Source organism: Heterodontus francisci, unplaced genomic scaffold, assembly GCF_036365525.1.
Source record: "Heterodontus francisci isolate sHetFra1 unplaced genomic scaffold, sHetFra1.hap1 HAP1_SCAFFOLD_894, whole genome shotgun sequence".
NCBI lineage: Eukaryota > Metazoa > Chordata > Chondrichthyes > Heterodontiformes > Heterodontidae > Heterodontus > Heterodontus francisci.
The window spans coordinates 197,848-217,803 of NW_027140446.1; the positions used below are offsets into that span (position 1 = coordinate 197,848).

Consider the following 19,956-nt stretch of genomic DNA (forward strand, 5'->3'; position numbering starts at 1 on the left):
AAGAAAGCCTGCTTGTGTTCAGTTCTTTGCCTTATAATTGGAAACTGTGAACAAGGAGTCACAAAAAGGGGAGCTCAAAACACAGTGTGTTTAAAATTAAACCCTGTTACAATCTGACCAGGTGAAGACAGCAAGAGACCCCTAGACATTGCTCACCGGGTCGAAACACTTAGTTAATACACTTGTGTTTTACATCGGAGTTCACACACATGACGTGACAGGAGGTCTCACTGAGTTGGGATCACCCTGTGCACCTTCACAATGTCATCCCCTTCTCTTAGTACCGGTCCGTCAGTGACTGTGTCACCTCCTTGTTCCCGACTGTGTGGCAGATAACATCCTCTGAGATAAACACAGCCCATGCACAGCGACAGAAGGTCACGATGAAACCACACTGCTGCACATTCTGGCATGTCCGACCTCTGACCTCTGTGAATTCCCGGAAGCTAGTTGTCATAATTGTGTTCACTGGGCCACAGACAGCAACCGCCAGCTTCCCAAGGAATATTCTTCAGAACCCATCTGCTCCTCAACTCAAAGCCACAACAAATTCCACCCTTATCTTTCGTGTCGACTTATTGTCCCACTTCTTGGCAATCTAAGTGGGAGTTTTTTTACTGAAAGTCTGAATGTTTGTTCCAGATCTGGGGACCTACTCGCCTCCTGCCTCCTGCCTCCTCAGTCCCAATGCTCCTTGTAACAATCTAATACGATCACTGTCACGATAATCTCCGTCTACGTTCCAAATATTCCACACATTCTTGCACCTGTGGATCCTGTTGGGATTGACACCAGACTCTTTGTTCCACTTGAAATTCCAGTGTCCGTCTTTTTAAGGTGAATTTCTAGCCTGCCATCATCGCAGGAGCTGAAATCTGCAGACAGTCATTACCCTGGCTGGTGCTGCTCACACAGTCGAATAGCCTGCAGACTATCACATCCCAGACTGATGTAGAAAGGCCGGGGTTTTCCAACCAGGGAATGAAGTTCTGCTGTTCATTGTGAAACTGTACCATGGCATGACACAATCCCATGAGGAGAGGGGAGAGGGGGAAGGAGGGGACGAGAGGCAAAGGGGAGGAGGAAGAGGAGGTGAGGGGGAGGAGTTGAGAGGGTGAAGGGAGGTAAGGGGGAGAAGGGGTGGTGAGGGGGAAGGATAGGTGTGGGGAGAGGAGGTGGTGACTGAGGGGGAGGAGGAGAGGGGAGTTCAGGAGCAAATAAGGGGAAAGGAAGAGGTAGAGAAGGAGCGATGAGGGGAGGAGAGGAGGTAAGGGGGAGGTGAGGTGAGGAGACGAGGTGAGGGGGAGGAAATGGGAGGAGGGAGGAAAGGCAGAGGTGAGGGGGAGGTAAGGGGAGGAGGGAGATGAGGTAGAGGTGATGGAAGATGAGGTGGAGGTGAGGGAGAGGAGAGCAGGTGAGGGAAAGGCGGGGCGAGGAGAAGATGTGAGGGGGTGATGAGGCAGAGGTGAGGGGGGCAGAGGAGGTGAAGTGAGGTGAGGGGAGTGAGGGGTGAGGAGCACTCACTCCATCCCGCTCTCCCCACTCACTCCATCCCGCTCTCCCCACTCACTCCAGCCCGCTCTCCCCACTCACCCCATCCCGCTCTCCCCACTCACTCCATCCCGCTCTCCCCACTCACCCCATCCCGCTCTCCCCACTCACTCCATCCCGCTCTCCCTACTCATCCCATCCCGCTCTCCCCACTCACTCCATCCCGCTCTCCCTACTCATCCCATCCCGCTCTCCCCACTCACTCCATCCCGCTCTCCCCACTCACCCCATCCCGCTCTCCCCACTCACTCCATCCCGCTCTCCCTACTCACCCCATCCCGCTCTCCCCACTCACTCCATCCCGCTCTCCCCACTCACTCCAGCCCGCTCTCCCCACTCACCCCATCCCGCTCTCCCCACTCACTCCATCCCGCTCTCCCCACTCAGCCCATCCCACTCTCCTCACACACATACACACACAGACACACACACAGAGACAAACACACACAAACACACAAATAGACGCACAACTACACACAAACAAACACACACACACAGACACAAACACAGACACAGACACACACACACGGAGACACACACACACGGAGACACACACACACACACACAGAAACACACAGACACACACCCACACACACAGACATAGACACACACACAGCCACACACAGACACCACACTCACTAATATACGGAAGCTGTGGTAGGCCGTGGTGTAGTGGTCTTGTCACCTGACTAGGGACCCAGGGTATTTCTCTGGGGACATGGGTTCGAATCCCACCACAGCAGAAGGTGGAATTTGAATTTAATTAATAAATCTGGAATTAAAAGCTAGTCTAATGATGGCCATGAAACCATTGTCGATTGTTGTAAAAATCCATCTGGTTCACTAATGTCCTTTAGGGAAGGAAATCTGCTGTCCTTACCTGGTCTGGCCTACATGTGACTCCAGACCCACAGCAATGTGGTTAACTCTTACATGCCCTCTGAAATGGCCTAGCAAGCCACTCAGTTGTACCTAACCACTACAAAGTCAATAAAAAAAAGGAATGAAACCGGACGGACCACCCGGCATCGACCGAGGCACCAGAAACGACAACGGCAAACCCAGCCCTGTCGACCCTGCAAAGTCCTCCTTACTAACATCTGGGGGCTTGTGCCAAAGTTGGGAGAGCTGTCCCACAGACTAGTCAAGCAACAGCCTGACATAGTCATACTCACGGAATCATACCTAACAGACAATGTCCCAGACACTGCCATCACCATCCCCGGGTATGTCCTGTCTCACCGGCAGGACAGACCCACCAGGGGTGGCGGGACAGTGGTATACAGTAGGGAGGGAGTTGCCCTGGGAGTCCTCAACATCGAATCTGGACCCCATGAAGTCTCATGGCATCAGGTCAAACATGGGCAAGGTAACCTCCTACTGATTACCACCTACCGCCCTCCCTCAGCTGATGACTCAGTACTCCACCATGTTGAACACCACTTGGAGGAAGCACTGAGGGTGGCAAGGGCACAAAATGTACTCTGGGTGGGGGACTTCAATGTCCATCACCAAGAGTGACTCGGTAGCACCACTACAGACCGAGCTGGCCGAGTCCTAAAGGACATGGCTGCTAGACTGGGTCTGCGGCAGGTGGTGGGGGAACCAACACGAGGGAAAAACATACTTGACCTCGTCCTCACCAATCTGCCTGCTGCAGATGCAACTGTCCATGACAGTATTGGTAGGAGTGACCACCGCACAGTCCTTGTGGAGACGAAGTCCCGCCTTCACATTGAGGATACCGTCCATCATGTTGTGTGGCACTATCACCGTGCTGAATGGGATAGATTTGGAACGGATCTAGCAATGCAAAACTAGGCATCCATGAGGCGCTGTGGGCCATCAGCAGCAGCAGAATTGTACTCAACTACAATCTGTAACCTCATGGCCCGGCATATCCCCCACTCTACCATTAACATCAAGCCAGGAGACCAACCCTGGTTCAATGAAGAGTGCAGGAGGGCATGCCAGGAGCAGCACCAGACATACCTCAAAATGAGGTGTCAACCTGGTGAAGCTACAACCCAGGACTATCTGCGTGCCAAACTGCGTAAGCAGCATGCGATAGACAGAGCTAAGCGATCCCATAACCAACGGATCAGATCTAAGCTCTGCAGTCCTGCCACATCCAGCAGTGAATGGTGGTGGACAATTAAACAACTAACTGGAGGAGGTGGCTCCACAAATATCCCCATCCTCAATGATGGGGGAGCCCAGCACATCAGTGCGAAAGATAAGGCTGAAGCATTTGCAACAATCTTCAGCCAGAAGTGCCGAGTTGATAATCCATCTCGGCCTCAGTGGCGCAGTGGTTAGCACTGCAGCCTCACAGCTCCAGTGACCCGGGTTCAGTTCTGGGTACTGCCTGTGCAGAGTTTGCAAGTTCTCCCTGTGACTGCGTGGGTTTTCTCCGGGTGCTCCGATTTCCTCCCACAGCCAAAGACTTGCAGGTTGATAGGTAAATTGGCCATTGTAAATTGCCCCTAGTGTAGGTAGGTGGTAGGGAATATGGGATTACTGTAGGGTTAGTATAAATGGGTGGTTGTTGGTCGGCACAGACTCGGTGGGCCGAAGGGCCTGTTTCAGTGCTGTATCTCTAAATAAATAAAATAAAGTCCCCAGCCAGACTTCAGCCAATTCGATTCACTCCACGTGATATCAAGAAACGTCTGAAGGCACTGGATACTGCAAAAGCTATGGGCCCTGACAATATTCCGGCAATAGTACAGAAGACCTGTGCTCCAGAACTTGCCGCGCCCCTAGCCAAGCTGTTCCAGTACAGCTACAACACTGGCATCTACCCTGCAATGTGGAAAATTGCCCAGGTATGTCCTGTACACAAAAAGCAGGACAAATCCAACCCGGCCAATTACCACCCCATCAGTCTACTCTCAATCATCAGTAAAGTGATGGAAGGTGTCATCGACAGTGCCATCAAGCGTCACTTGCTTAGCAACAACCTGCTCAGTGATGTTCAGTTTGGGTTCCGCCAGGGCCACTCAGCTCCTGACCTCATTACAACCTTGGTTCAAACACGGACAAAAGAGCTGAACTCAAGAGGTGAGGTGAGAGTGACTGCCCTTGACATCAAGGCAGCATTTGACCGAGTTTGGCATCAAGGAGCCCTAGCAAAACTGAAGTCAATGAGAATCAGGGGGAAAACCCTCCGCTGGCTGGAGTCATACCTAGCGCAAAGGAAGATGGTTGTGGTTGTTGGAGGTCAATCATCTGAGCTCCAGGGCATCACTGCAGGAGTTCCTCAGGGTAGTGTCCGAGGCCCAACCATCTTCAGCTGCTTCATCAATGACCTTCCTTCAATCATAAGGTCAGAAGTGGGGATGTTCGCTGATGATTGCACAATGTTCAGCACCATTCGTGACTCCTCAGATACTGAAGCAGTCTGTGTAGAAATGCAGCAAGACCTGGACAATATCCAGGCTTGGGCTGATAAGTGTCAAGTAACATTCACGCCACACAAGTGCCAGGCAATGACCATTTCCAACAAAAGAGAATCTAACCATCTCCCCTTGACATTCAACGGCATTACCATCACTGAATCCCCCACTATCAACATCCTAGGGGCTGCCATTTACCAGAAACTGAACTGGAGTAGTCATATAAATACCGTGGCTACAAGAGCAGGTCAGAGGCTAGGAATCCTGAGGCGAGTAACTCACCTCATGACTCCCCAAAGCCTGTCTATCATCTACAAGGCACAAGTCAGGAGTGTGATGGAATACCCTCCACTTGCCTGGATGGGTGCAGCTCCAACAACACTCAAGAAGCTCGAAACCATCCAGGACAAAGCAGCCCGCTTGATTGGCACCCCATCTACAAACATTCACTCCCTCCACCACCGATACACAGTGGCAGCAGTGTGTACCATCTACAAGATGCACTGCAGCAATGCACCAAGGCTCCTTAGACAGCACCTTCCAAACCCGTGACCTCTACCAACCAGAACGACAAGGGCAGCAGATTCACGGGAACACCACCACCTGCAAGTTCCCCTCCAAGTCACACACCATCCTGACTTGGAACTATATCACCGTTCCTTCACTGTCACTGGGTCAAAATCCTGGAACTCCCTTCCTAACAGCACTGTGGGTGTACCTACCCCACATGGACTGCAGCGGTTCAAGAAGGCAGCTCACCACCACCTTCTCAAGGGCAATTAGGAATGGGCAATAAATGCTGGCCTGGCCAGTGATGCCCACATTCCGTGAATGAATGAAAGAAAACCCTCACTGATATGCACCACACTTACCGTTACACACCTTGTCTGCACCTTCTGATCTTCGGAAACTCACAGGCAGCAATCCCTCAGATGGCGAAGGGTTTCGGAATAGTCTGTCCATGATTCAGACCTCCCTGGCTCGCATGTTACTGCACGTGGCAGCTGCCGGAGTGCACACTGCTATTCCCAGACAGTTCACTCACCGAAACACTCTGAATCCCAGTAGCAACAGCTGCAGCAGCATCGCCCAAACTGTGAAAGTGTTTCACCAGGGCAGGCGGTGGTCTCTCTGCAGGCTTCCTGATACAGGAAAGATCAGTCACATCCGTTTCTCAGGAGTTTCCATTGCCGTGAGTCTAGGAAGTCTCCCAGCCAATATTCCCACAGGTTCACAGGACAGAGGTCACAGATCTGGGTGACACCAACCTGTCAAGAGTATAAAGCTTCCTGTGCAGAACACGACTGCAAAACTCCCAAATCGGGGGCAGTGAACAAACAATCCAAGTTCAGGGAAACTGTCAAACCAGCACGAGCTCGACTGCTGTTAATTCCGTCAATTCTTCCACCAGAACATCACTCAACATTCCAGTAAAGCAACAACTATTAAGTGACAACCTAGTGCTGAAAGATTTGAAAGCTGAGAAATTTCAGAGTCATTTATGACACAGAAGGAAACCATTCGGTCCATCGAGTACATGCTGGCTCTCCACGGATCGATCCAGCCAGTCTCACTCCCCGGCTCTATTTCCAGTAACCCTGCCAGTTTATTTCTCTCAGCTGTCCATCCAATTCCCTTTTGAAATCATTGATTCTTTCCACTTCCACCACCCGGGTGGGCAGTGAGTTCCAGGTCATTACCACCCACTGTGTAAAAAAAGTTCTTCCTCACATTCCCCCCTGCATCTCTCACCTAAAACCTTCAATCTGTGTCTCCTAGTCCTTGTACCAATAGTGAATGGGAAAAGTATTTAGAACATAGAACATACAACAGTACACCACAGTACAGGCCCTTCGGCCCACAATGTTGTGCCGACCCTTTAACCTACTCTAAGATCAAACTAACTACCTACCCTTCATTCTACTATCATCCATGTACCTATCCAAGAGTCGCTTAAATGTCCCTAATGTATCTGCTTCTACTCCCACCGCTGGCTGTGCATTCCACGCACCCACCACTCTCTGTGTAAAGAACCTACCTCTGACATCTCCCCGAAACCTTCCTCCAATCACCTTAAAATTATGCCCCCTGGTGATAGCCCTTTCTGCCCTGGGAAAAAGTCTCTGACTATCCACTCTATCTATGCCTCTCATCATCTTGTACCCCTCTATCAAGTCACCTCTCATCCTTCTTCGCTCCAATGAGAAAAGCCCTAGCTCCCTCAATCTTTCTTCGTAAGACATGCCCTCCAGTCCAGGCAGCATCCTGGTAAATCTCCTCTGCACCCTCTCTAAAGCTTCCACATCCTTCCTATAATGAGGCGACCAGAATTGAACACAATATTCCAAGTGTGGTCGAACCAGGGCTTTATAGAGCTGCAGCATAACCTCGCGGCTCTTAAACTCAATCCCCCATTAATGAAAGCCAACACCCCATACGCCTTCTCAACAACCCTATCAACTTGGGTGGCAACTTTGAGCGATCTATGGACATGAACCCCAAGATCCCTCTGTTCCTCCACACTGCCAAGAATCCTGTCTTTAAGCATTCTGCATTCAAATTCGACCTTCCGAAATGAATCACTTCACACTTTTCCAGGTTGAACTCCATCTGCCACTTCTCAGCCCAGCTCTGCATCCTGTCAATGTCCCGTTGCAACCTACAACAGCCTTCCACACTATCCACAACTCCAGCAACCTTCGTGTCATCGGCAAACTTGCTAACCCAGCCTTCCACTTCCTCATCCAAGTCATTTATAAAAATCACAAAGAGTAGAGGTCCCAGAATAGATCCCTGCGGAATACCACTGGTCACTGAGCTCCAGGCTGAATACTTTCCATCTACTACCACCCTCTGTCTTCTATGGGCCAGCCAATTTTGTATCCAGACAGCCACCTTTCCTGTATCCCATGCCTCCTTACTTTCTGAATGAGCCTACCATGGGGAACCTTATCAAACGCCTTGCTAAAATGCATATACACCACATCCACTGCTCTTCCTTCATCAATGTGTTTTGTCACATCCGCAAAGAATTCAATAAGGCTTGTGAGGCATGACCTGCCCCTCACAAAGGGTCACTGACCCGAAACGTTAACTCTGCTTCTCTTTTCACAGATGCTGCCAGACCTGCTGAGTGGTTCCAGCATTTCTTGTTTTTATCTCACAAAGCCATGCTGACTGTCTCTAATCAAACCATGCTTTTCCAAATAATCATAAATCCTGTCTCTCAGAATCCTCTCCAATAATTTGCCCACCACCGACGTAAGACTGACTGGTCTATAATTCCCAGGGTTATCCCTATTCCCTTTCTTGAACAAGGGAATAACATTTGCCACCCTCCAATCATCTGGTACTACTCCAGTGGACAGTGAGGACGCAAAGAGCATCGCCAAAGGCGCAGCAATCTCTTCCCTCGCTTCCCGTAATAACCTTGGATATATCCCGTCTGGCCCCGGGGACTTATCTATCCTCGTATCATTCAAAATTTCCAGCACATCCTCCCTCTTAACATCAACCTGTTCGAGCATATCAGCCTGTTCCACGCTGTCCTCACAAACGACAAGGTCCCTCTCACAAGTGAATACTGAAGCAAAGTATTCATTTAGGACCTCCCCTACCTCCTCCGACTCCAGGCACAAGTTCCCTCCACTATCCCTGATCGGCCCTACCCTCACTCTGGCCATCCTCTTGTTCCTCACATAAGTGTAGAACGCCTTGGGATTTTCCTTAATCCTACCCACCAAGACTTTTTCATGTCCCCTTCTAGCTCTCCGAAGTCCATTCTTCAGTTCCTTCCTGGCTACCTTGTAACCCTCTAGTGCCCTTTCTGATCCTTGCTTCCTCAACCTTAAGTAAGCTTCCTTCTTCCTCTTGACTAGCTGTTCCACATCTCTTGTCATCCAAGGTTCCTTCACCCTCCCATCCCTTCCTTGCCTCATCGGGACAAACCTATCCAGCAGTCGCGGAAAGTGCTCCCTAAACAACCTCCGCATTTCTGTCGTGCATTTCCCTGAGAACATCTGTTCCCAATTTATGCTCCCCAGTTCCTGCCTAATAGCATTGTAATTCCCCCTCCCCCAATTAAATATTTTCCCATCCCGTCTGCTCCTGTCCCTCTCCATGACTATAGTAAAGGTCAGGGAGTTGTGATTACTATCACCGAAATGCTCTCCCACCGAGAGATCTGCCACCTGGCCTGGTTCGTTGCCAAGCACCAAGTCCAACATAGTCTCCCCTCTAGTCGGCCTATCTACATATTGAGTCAGGAAACCTTCCTGGACACACCTGACAAAATCCGCTCCATCCAAACTATTTGCACTAAGGAGGTTCCAATCAATATTAGGGAAGTTGAAGTCACCCATGACAACAACCCTGTTACTTCTGCACCTTTCCAAAATCTGCCTCCCAATCTGTTCCTCCGTGTCTCTGTTGCTATTGGGGGGTCTATAGAAAACTCCCATTGAAGTGACTGCTCCTTTCCTGTTTCTGACTTCCACCCATAATGACTCAGTAGACAAACCCTCCTCGACGACCTCCCTTTCTGCAGCTGTGATACTATCCCTGATTAGCAATGCCACTCTCCCACCTCTTTTACCTCCCTCCCTATTCCTTTTGAAACATCTAAACCCCGGAACATCCAACATCCATTCCTGCCGCTGTGATATCCACGTCTCCGTAATGGCCACAACATCGTAGCTCCAAGTACTGATCCATGCTCTAAGTTCATCACCCTTATTCCTGACACTTCTTGCGTTAAAATAGACACACTTCAACCCATCATACTGGCTGCAACTTTGCCCTGTCAACTGTCTAACCTTCCTCACAGACTCTCTGCACTCTGTATCTTCCTGTTCAACAGCTACCCCATCCACTGATCCGTAGCTCCGGTTCCCATCCCCCTGCCAAACTAGTTTAAACCCTCCCGAAGAGCTCTAGCAAACCTCCCGCCCAGGATATTGGTGCCCCTCCAGTTCAGATGCAACCCATCCTTCTCGTACAGCTCCCACCTTCCCCAGAAGGTATCCTTGTCTAATTTCTCTAAACCTGTCATAATCTTGTACACTTGTATCAAATCTCCCCTCAATCTCCTTTGCTCCAGGGAGAACAACCCCAGTTTTTCCAACCTAACCTTGTAACTAAAATCCCTCATCCCTGGAACCATTCTGGTAAATCTCCTCTGCACCCTTCTCAAGGACCCTCACATCCTTCCTAAAGTGTGGTGACCAGAACTGGACCCAATACTCCAGTTGGGGGCCTAACCAGAGCTTTATAAAGGTTCAGTATATCTTCCCTGCTTTTGTACTCAATGTCTCTATTTATAAAAGCCAAGATCCCATCTGTTTTACTAACCACTCTCTCAATATGTCCTGTCACCCTCGAAGAGGGCAACTGAGAGTCAGCCACATGGCTGGTGATTTTAAGGCACAAATTGAGGTAAATGGGTATGATTTAATTACCATAACAGAAACATGGCTACAGGGTGACCAAGATTGGGAACTGAATATTCAAGGATATTCATCATTTAGGAAGGATAGGCAAAAAGGAAAAGGAGGTGGGGTAGCGCTTTTAATAAGGGACAAGATCAGTACACTAGTGAGAGAGGATCTTAGATCGAAGGAACAAGATGTCGAATCAGTTTGGGGTGGAGCTAAGAAACAGCAAGGGGCAGCAAACATTGGTGGGAGTTGTTTATAGGCCACCAAATTGTCGTGGTAATGTTGGGCACTGTATAAATCAGGAAATTAGAGATGCATGTAACATAGGTAATACGGTGATAATGGGCGAGTTCAACTGACATATAGACTGGGTAATCAGCACTAATGCTGTGGAGGATGAATTCCTGGATTGTATACGAGATGGGTTTCTGGAACAGTATGTTGAAGAATCAACTAGGGATCGGGCTATTTTAGATTTAGTATCATGTAATGAGAAAGGGTTAATTAATAACCTTGCTGTAAAGGAGCCATTAGGAAATAGTGACCATAATATGATAGAATTTTACATGAAGTTTGAATGTGATAGAGTGCATTCTGAAACTAGGGCGTTAAATCTGAACAAAAGAAACTATGAAGGTATGAGGGGCAGGTTGGTTATGGTGGATTGGGAAAATACACTAGAAGATTTCATGGTAGACAGGAAATGACGAGTATTTAAAGAAGTAATACATGATCTACAACAAATATACATTCCTCTAAGATACAAAAACCAATGGGAAAGATGAATCAGCATGGCTAACAAAAGAATTAAAGATTATTTAGATCAAAGGAAGTGGCTTAGAAGATCACTGTAAAGTGGTAAACCCAAGGATTGGAATCCAGCAAAGGAGGACCAAGAAACTAATAAAGAAAGGGAAAAGAGAATATGAATGCAAGCTAGCGAGAAACAAAGGCAGACTATAAAAGCTTCGTTAGGTATGCGAAAAGGAAAAGATTAGCAAAGACAAATGTGGGTCCGTTACAGGTGGAGACAGGAGAATTTACAATGGAGAATAGGGAAATGGCAGAGAAACGAAACAATTTCTTTGTGTCTGTCTTCACGGAAGAAGATTCAGAAAATCTCCCAGAAATACTGGGGAACCCAAGGGACTTGTGAAAATGAGGAACTGAAAGGAATTAGTATTAATAAAGAGGTCGTACTCGAAAAATTAACAGGATTGAAGGTTGATCAATCCCCTGGACCATGTGAGCTACATCCCAGAGTGTTGAAAGAGGTTGCTATAGAGATAGTGGATGCATTGGTGGTTATCTTTCACAATTCTATAGATTCTGGAAAGGTTCCTGTAGACTGGAAAGTAGCAAATGTAACCCCCACTATTAAAGAAGGGAGCGAGAGAGAAAACGGGGAACTACAGAACAGTTAGTTTGACATCAATAGTAGGGAAAATGTTAGAATCTATTATAAAGGATGTGATAACTGGACACTTAGAAAATAATGATATGATTGGGCAGAATCAACATGGATTTATGAAAAGGAAATAATGTTTGGCAAACTTGTTAGAGTTTTTTGAGGTTAGAGTTACTTGTAGCATAGATAAAGGAGAACCAGCGGATCTGGTGTATTTAGATATTCAGGCCTTTGATAAGGTCCCACACAGGAGGTTAGTAAACAAAAATAGAGCAGATTGGATTGGGGGTAATATACTGGTATGGATTGAGAATTTGTTAACAGACAGAAAACAGAGAGTAGGAATAAACAGGTCATTCTCAGGTTGACAGGCTGTTACTAGTGGGGTACCACAAGGATCAGTGCTGGGGCCCCAGCTGTTCACAATCTATATAAATGATTGGGATGTGGGGACCAAATGTAATAATTCCAAATTTGCTGATGACACAGAACGAGGTGGGAATGTGAGGAAAATGTGAGGAAAATGCAAGGAAGCTTCAAGTGGATTTAGACAGGTTAAGTGAATGGGCAAGAACATGGCAGGTGGAATATAATGTGAATAAGTGTGAAGTGATCCACTTTGGTAGAAAAAACAGAAAGACAGAGTATTTCTTAAATGGTGAGAGGTTGGGAAGTGTTGGTGTACAAAGGGAGCTGGGTGTCCTTGTTCATGAGTCACTATAAGCTGTATTCAAGTGCAGCAAGTGATTAGGAAGGTAAGTGGTATGTTGGCCTTCATTGCAATGGGATTTGAGTACAGGAGTAAAGATGTCTTGTTACAATTGTGTAAAGCCTTGGTGTGACTGCACCTGGAGTATTGTGTACAGTTTTGGTCTCCTTATCTAAGGAAGGATATACTTGCCGTAGAGGGAGTTCAATGGAAGTTCATCAGACTGATCTCTGGGATTGCGGGATTGTTTTATGAGGAGAGATTGAGGAAACTGGGTCTGTATTCTCTCGAGTTTCGAAGAATGAGAGGTGATCTCATTGAAACTTACAAAATTCTTACGTGACATGACAGGATGGATGTGGATGGGATGTTTCCTCTGGCTGCTGAGTCTAGAACCAGGAGACACAGTCTCAGAATAAGGGACAGGTCATTCAGACTGAGAAGAGGAGGAATTTCTTCACTCGCAGGGTGGTAGATCTTTGGAATTCTCTACCCAGAGGCTGTGGAAGCTCAATCATTGAGTGTGTTCAAGACAGAAATTGATAGATATCTGAATACTAATGACATGAAGGAATATGGAGATAGTGGGGAAAGTGGCTTGGAGGTAGATGATCAGTCATGATCTAGAATGGTGGAGCAGGCTCGATGGGCTGAATGGCCTACTCCTGTTCCTATGATCCTACGACTGGAGTCACCTATAAGGAAGGAGTGGGTTTGTATGTCAGCTTTCACCCTCTAGTAATCCAATTGGCTTTTTAATTCTGACAATGTGACAGCTTTGAGGTCACTGTGACCAATATAAGATTGATATTCCCAGAGTTTTTAAACTGAATGCAGGATCTGAAAGCTGTGTTCCACTTTCTGATTTCCTTCTCCAAACCTCTAGATTTGCTCCTACTAGCTAGTTCTCGACACCAGCACATCAATGTCACTACAACAGGCTAGAGAGCCAGGCTGTGGAATAACACAGTGTTCAGCAAGACAACGTAGTCTCTGAGAAATATCACCTCACCATCACTTACACTAATATTAACACGTGTCTACAGAGTTATCTCAAACATTGAGATCATTCAACACCAGCGATGTGTCCATGTGAGTACACTGCACATCCTGCTATACTCTGACCATCCCTCACTCTGACCCTCCCTCACTCTGACCCTCCCTCACTCCGACCCTCCCTCACTCCGACCCTCCCTCACTCCGACCCTCCCTCACTCTGACCGTAACTCACTCTGACCATCCCTCACTCTGACCCTCCCTCACTCCGACCCTCCCTCACTCCGACCCTCCCTCACTCTGACCGTAACTCACTCTGACCATCCCTCACTCTGACCCTCCCTCACTCCGACCCTCCCTCACTCCGACCCTCCCTCACTCTGACCCTCCCTCACTCCGGCCCTCCCTCACTCCGACCCTCCCTCACTCTGACCCTCCCTCACTCCGACCCTCCCTCACTCTGACCCTCCCTCACTCCGGCCCGCACTCACTCCGACCGTAACTCACTCTGACCATCCCTCACTCTGACCCTCCCTCACTCCGACCGTAACTCACTCTGACCATCCCTCACTCTGACCCGCCCTCACTCCGACCGTAACTCACTCTGACCATCCCTCACTCTGACCCTCCCTCACTCCGACCGTAACTCACTCCGGCCCTCCCTCACTCTGACCCTCCCTCACTCCGACCGTAACTCACTCCTGCCCTCCCTCACTCTGACCCTCCCTCACTCTGACCCTCCCTCACTCCGACCGTAACTCACTCCGGCCCTCCCTCACTCTGACCCTCCCTCACTCTGACCGTAACTCACTCCGGCCCTCCCTCACTCTGACCCTCCCTCACTCCGACCGTAACTCACTCTGACCCTCCCTCACTCCGGCCCGCCCTCACTCCGACCCTCCCTCACTCTGACCCTCCCTCACTCTGACCCTCCCTCACTCCGACCGTAACACACTCTGACCCATCTCACTCCGACCCTCCCTCACTCCGGCCCTCCCTCACTCTGACCCTCCCTCACTCCGACCATCCCTCACTCTGACCCTCCCTCACTCCGGCCCTCCCTCACTCTGACCCTCCCTCACTCTGACCCTCCCTCACTCTGACCCTCCCTCACTCCGACCGTAACTCACTCTGACCATCCCTCACTCTGACCCTCCCTCACTCCGACCCTCCCTCACTCCGAACGTAACTCACTCTGACCATCCCTCACTCTGACCCTCCCTCACTCCGACCCTCCCTCACTCTGACCCTCCCTCACTCCGAACGTAACTCACTCTGACCCTCCCTCACTCCGAACGTAACTCACTCTGACCATCCCTCACTCCGACCCTCCCTCACTCCGGCCCTCCCTCACTCTGACCCTCCCTCACTCCGAACGTAACTCACTCTGACCCTCCCTCACTCTGACCCTCCCTCACTCCGACCCTCCCTCACTCCGAACGTAACTCACTCTGACCATCCCTCACTCTGACCCTCCCTCACTCCGACCCTCCCTCACTCCGGCCCTCCCTCACTCTGGCCCTCCCTCACTCCGACCCTCCCTCACTCTGACCCTCCCTCACTCCGACCGTAACTCACTCTGACCATCCCTCACTCTGACCCTCCCTCACTCCGACCCTCCCTCACTCCGACTCTCCCTCACTCCGGCCATCCCTCACTCTGACCCTCCCTCACTCCGACCGTAACTCACTCTGACCATCCCTCACTCTGACCCTCCCTCACTCCGACCCTCCCTCACTCCGACTCTCCCTCACTCTGACCCTCCCTCACTCCGACCCTCCCTCACTCCGACTCTCCCTCACTCTGACCCTCCCTCACTCTGACCCTCCCTCACTCCGACCGTAACTCACTCTGACCCTCCCTCAACCAACCCTCCCTCACTCCGACTCTTCCTCACTCCGGCCCTCCCTCACTCTGACCCTCCCTCACTCTGACCATCCTTCACTCTGACGTTCCCTCACTCGGACTGTAACTCACTCTGACCCTCCCTCACTCTGACCATCCCTCACTCCGACCCTCCCTCACTCCGACCGTAACTCACTCTGACCCTCCCTCACTCCGACCGTAACTCACTCTGACCCTCCCTCACTCTGACCCTCCCTCACTCCGACCCTCCCTCACTCCGACTCTCCCTCACTCTGACCCTCCCTCACTCTGACCTTCCCTCACTCCGACCGTAACTCACTCTGACCCTCCCTCAACCAACCCTCCCTCACTCCGACTCTCCCTCACTCCGGCCCTCCCTCACTCTGACCCTCCCTCACTCTGACCATCCTTCACTCTGACGTTCCCTCACTCGGACTGTAACTCACTCTGACCCTCCCTCACTCTGACCATCCCTCACTCTGACCCTCCCTCACTCCGACCGTAACTCACTCTGACCCTCCCTCACTCTGACCCTCCCTCACTCTGACCATCCCTCACTCCGACCGTAACTCACTCTGACCCTCCCTCACTCCGACCCTCCCTCACTCTGACCGTCCCTCACTCCGACCGTAACACACTCTGACCCTCCCTCACTCCGACCCTCCCTCACTCTGAGCCTCCCTCACTCTGACCATCCCTCACTCCGACCCTCCCTCACTCTGACCATCCCTCACTCCGACCCTCCCTCACTCCGACCCTCCCTCACTCTGACCCTCCCTCACTCCGACTGTAACTCACTCTGAGCCTCCCTCACTCCGACCCTCCCTCACTCCGACCCTCCCTCACTCTGACCCTCCCTCACTCCGACTGTAACTCACTCTGAGCCTCCCTCACTCCGACTGTAACTCACTCTGAGCCTCCCTCACTCCGACCATCCCTCACTCCGACCCTCCCTCACTCTGACCATCCCTCACACCGACCCTCCCTCACTCCGACCCTCCCTCACTCTGACCCTCCCTCACTCCGACCCTCCCTCACTCTGAGCCTCCCTCACTCCGACCCTCCCTCACTCCGACCCTCCCTCACTCTGACCCTCCCTCACTCCGACTGTAACTCACTCTGAGCCTCCCTCACTCCGACCCTCCCTCACTCCGACCCTCCCTCACTCCGACCCTCCCTCACTCTGACCCTCCCTCATTCCGACTGTAACTCACTCTGAGCCTCCCTCACTCCGACCATCCCTCACTCTGACCGTCCCTCACTCTGACCATCCCTCACTCCGACCGCAACTCACTCTGAGCCTCCCTCACTCCGACCATCCCTCACTCTGACCGTCCCTCACTCTGACCATCCCTCACTCCGACCGCAACTCACTCTGACCATCCCTCACTCCGACCATCCCTCACTCTGACCCTCCCTCACTCCGACCATCCCTCACTCCGACCCTCCCTCACTCTGACCCTCCCTCACTCCGACCGCAACTCACTCCGACCATCCCTCACTCCGACCCTCCCTCACTCTGACCCTCCCTCACTCCGACCGCTACTCACTCTGACCATCCCTCACTCCAGCCCTCCCTCACTCTGACCCTCCCTCACTCTGACCGTAACTCACTCTGACTCTCCCTCACTCCGACCGGAACTCACTCTGTCCCTCCCTCACCCCGACCATCCCTCACTCTGACCCTCCCTCACTCCGACCCTGACTCACTCCAACCGTAACTCACTCTGACCCTCCCTCACTCTGACCCTCCCTCACTCCGACCCTAACTCACTCTGACCCTCCCTCACCCCGACCATCCCTCACTCTGACCATTCCTCACTCTGACCATCCCTCACTCTGACCCTCCCTCACTCCGACCCTCCCTCACTCTGACCGTAATTCACTCTGACCCTCCCTCACTCTGACCCTCCCTCACTCCGACCGTAACTCACTCCGACCCTCCCTCACTCTGACCCTCCCTCACTCTGACCCTGTCCCGGGTCTGCCTCTGTCTCGGGTCTGTCCCTGTCCTGAGTCTGTCACTGTCCCTGTCCCTGGTCTGTCACTGTCCCGGGTCTGTTCCTGTCCTGAGTCTGTCACTGTCCCTGTCCCCGGTCTGTCACTGTCCCGGGTCTGTTCCTGTCTCGGGTCTGTCCCTGTCCCGTGTCTGTCTCTGCCCTGTCCCAGGTCTGTCCCTATGCTGGGTCTGCCTCTGGCCCAAGTCAGTCCCTGCCCTGTCCCGGGTCTGTTCCAATCCTGGGTCTGACTCTGTCACAGGTCTGTCCCTGTTCCTGTCTGTCCCTGCCCTGTCCTGGGTCTGTCCCTATGCTGGGTCAGTCCCTGCCCTGTCCCAGGTCTGTCCCTGTCCCTGTATGTCCCTGACCTGTCCCAGGTCTGTCCCTGTCCCTGTCTGTCCCTGCCCTGTCCCAGGTCTGTCCCTGTCCCTGCCCTGTCCCAGGTCTGTCCCTGTCCCTACCCTGTCCCAGGTCTGTCCCTATCCTGGGTCTGTCCCTGTCCTGGGTCTGTCTCTGTCCCAGGTCTGTCCCTGCCCTGTCCCAGGTCTGTCCCTGTCCTGCCCTGTCCCAGGTCTGTCCCTATCCTGGGTCTGTCCCTGTCCTGGGTCTGTCTCTGTCCCAGGTCTGTCCCTGCCCTGTCCCAGGTCTGTCCCTGTCCTGTCCCTGTCTGTCCCTGCCCTGTCCCGGGTCTGTCCCTATCCTAGGTCTGTCCCTGCCCGGGTCTGTCCCTGTCTGTTCCTGTCCCAGTCTGTCCCTGCCCAGTGTCTGTCTCTGTCCCAGGTCTGTCCCTGCCCTTTCTCAGGTCTGTCCCTGTCCTGTCCCTGTCTGTCCCTGCCCTGTCTCAGGTCTGTCCCTGTCCCAGGTCTGTCCCTGTCCCTGTCCCAGGTCTGTCCTTGTCCCTGTCTGTCCCTGCCCTGTCACAGGTCTGTCCCAGGTCTGTCCCTGTCCCTGTCTGTCCCTGCCCTATCCCAGGTCTGTCCCTGTCTGTCCCTGTCCCTGTCTGTCCCTGCCCTGTCCCAGTCCCTGTCCCTGCCCTGTCCCAGGTCTGTCCATGTCTGTCCCTGTCCCAGGTCTGTCCCTGTCTGGCCCTGCCCTGTCCCAGGTCTGTCCCTGTCCCTGTCCCAGGTCTGTCCCTGTCAGTCCCTGTCCAGGGTCTGTCCCTGTCCCAGGTCTGTCCCTGTCTGTCCCTGTCCCAGGTCTGTCCCTGTCCCTGTCTGTCCCTGTCCCAGGTCTGTCCCTGTCTGTCCCTGTCCCTGTCTGTCCCTGCCCCGTCTGTCCCTGCCCTATCCCAGGTCTGTCCCTGTCCTAGGTCTGTCCCTGTCCCTGTCTGTCCCTGCCCTGTCCCAGGTCTGTCCCTGTCCCTGTCCCAGGTCTGTCCCTGTCCCTGTCCCTGTCTGTCCCTGTCCCTGTCCCAGGTCTGTCCCTGTCTGTCCCTGCCCCTGTCTGTCCCTGCCCCTGTCTGTCCCTGTCCCTGTCTGTCCCTGCCCTGTCCCAGTCTGTCACTGTCCCAGGTCTGTCCCTGCCCCTGTCTGTCCCTGTCCCTGTCTGTCCCTGTCTGTCCCTGTCCCTGTCCCAGGTTTGTCCCTGTCCCTGTCTGTCCCTGTCCCAGGTCTGTCCCTGTCCCTGTCTGTCCCTGTCCCAGGTCTGTCCCTGTCTGTCCCTGTCCCTGTCTGTCCCAGGTCTGTCCCTGTCTGTCCCTGCCCTGTCCCAGGTCTGTCCCTGCCCCTGTCTGTCCCTGTCCCTGTCTGTCCCTGCCCTGTCCCAGGTCTGTCCCTGTCTGTCCCTGCCCTGTCCCAGGTCTGTCCCTGCCCCTGTCTGTCCCTGTCCCTGTCTGTCCCTGCCCTGTCCCAGTCTGTCACTGTCCCAGGTCTGTCCCTGTCCCTGTCTGTCCCTGTCCCAGGTCTGTCTCTGTCCCTGCCCTGTCCCAGGACTGACCCTGTCCCAGGTCTGTCCCTGTCCCTGCCCTGTCCCGGGTCTGTCCCTATCCTGGGTCTGTCCCTATCCTAGGTCTGTCCCTGTCCCGGGTCAGTCCCTGCCCTGTCCCGGGTCTGTTACTATCCTGGGTCTGTCCCTATCCCTGTCTGTCCCTGCCCTGTCCCGGGTCTGTTCCTATCCTGGGTCTGTTCCTATCCTGGGTCTGTCCCTGTCCCTGCCCGGGTCTGTCCCTGCCCTGTCCCGGGTCTGTTCCTATCCTGGGTCTGTCTCTGTCCCAGGTCTGTCCCTGCCCTGTCCCGGGTCTGTTCCTATCCTGGGTCTGTCTCTGTCCCAGGTCTGTCCCTGCCCTGTCCCGGGTCTGTTCCTATCCCGGGTCTGTTCCTATCCTGGGTCTGTCTCTGTCCCAGGTCTGTCCCTGTCCCTGTCCCGGGTCTGTCCCTGCCCTGTCCCGGGTCTGTTCCTATCCTGGGTCTGTCTCTGTCCCAGGTCTGTCCCTGCCCCGGATCTGTCCTGTCCAGGGTCTGTCCCTGTCCCGGATTTGCTCCTGTCCCGGGACTGTGTGTCTCTCCCTCCACTGTTACACTCTCTCTTCGTTGTTTCTCTCTGTCCGCTGTTACACACACTCTATCTCTCTGCTGCTACACTCTCTCTAGCTCTCCAC

General features: G+C 52.4%; 1 protein-coding gene across 7 annotated transcripts in view; it reads right to left on the reverse strand.

The window, feature by feature from the left end:
* Positions 1 to 19,956, reverse strand: part of egfl7 (EGF-like-domain, multiple 7) — a 158,023-nt gene that overhangs the window by 60,874 nt on the left and 77,193 nt on the right. Inside the window, exon 1 of one of the 7 annotated variants that reach the window (XM_068025523.1) lies at positions 5,832 to 6,070. The exons of 2 other annotated variants lie outside the window; for them this stretch is intronic. In XM_068025523.1, coding sequence (XP_067881624.1) covers positions 5,832 to 5,912 — 81 coding nt within the window. In that variant the 5' untranslated portion in view covers positions 5,913 to 6,070. Of the gene's footprint in view, positions 1 to 5,821; positions 6,071 to 19,956 lie in introns of those variants that run through there. 4 more of the 7 variants (XM_068025528.1, XM_068025522.1, XM_068025521.1 and 1 more) reach the window with 4 other exon arrangements.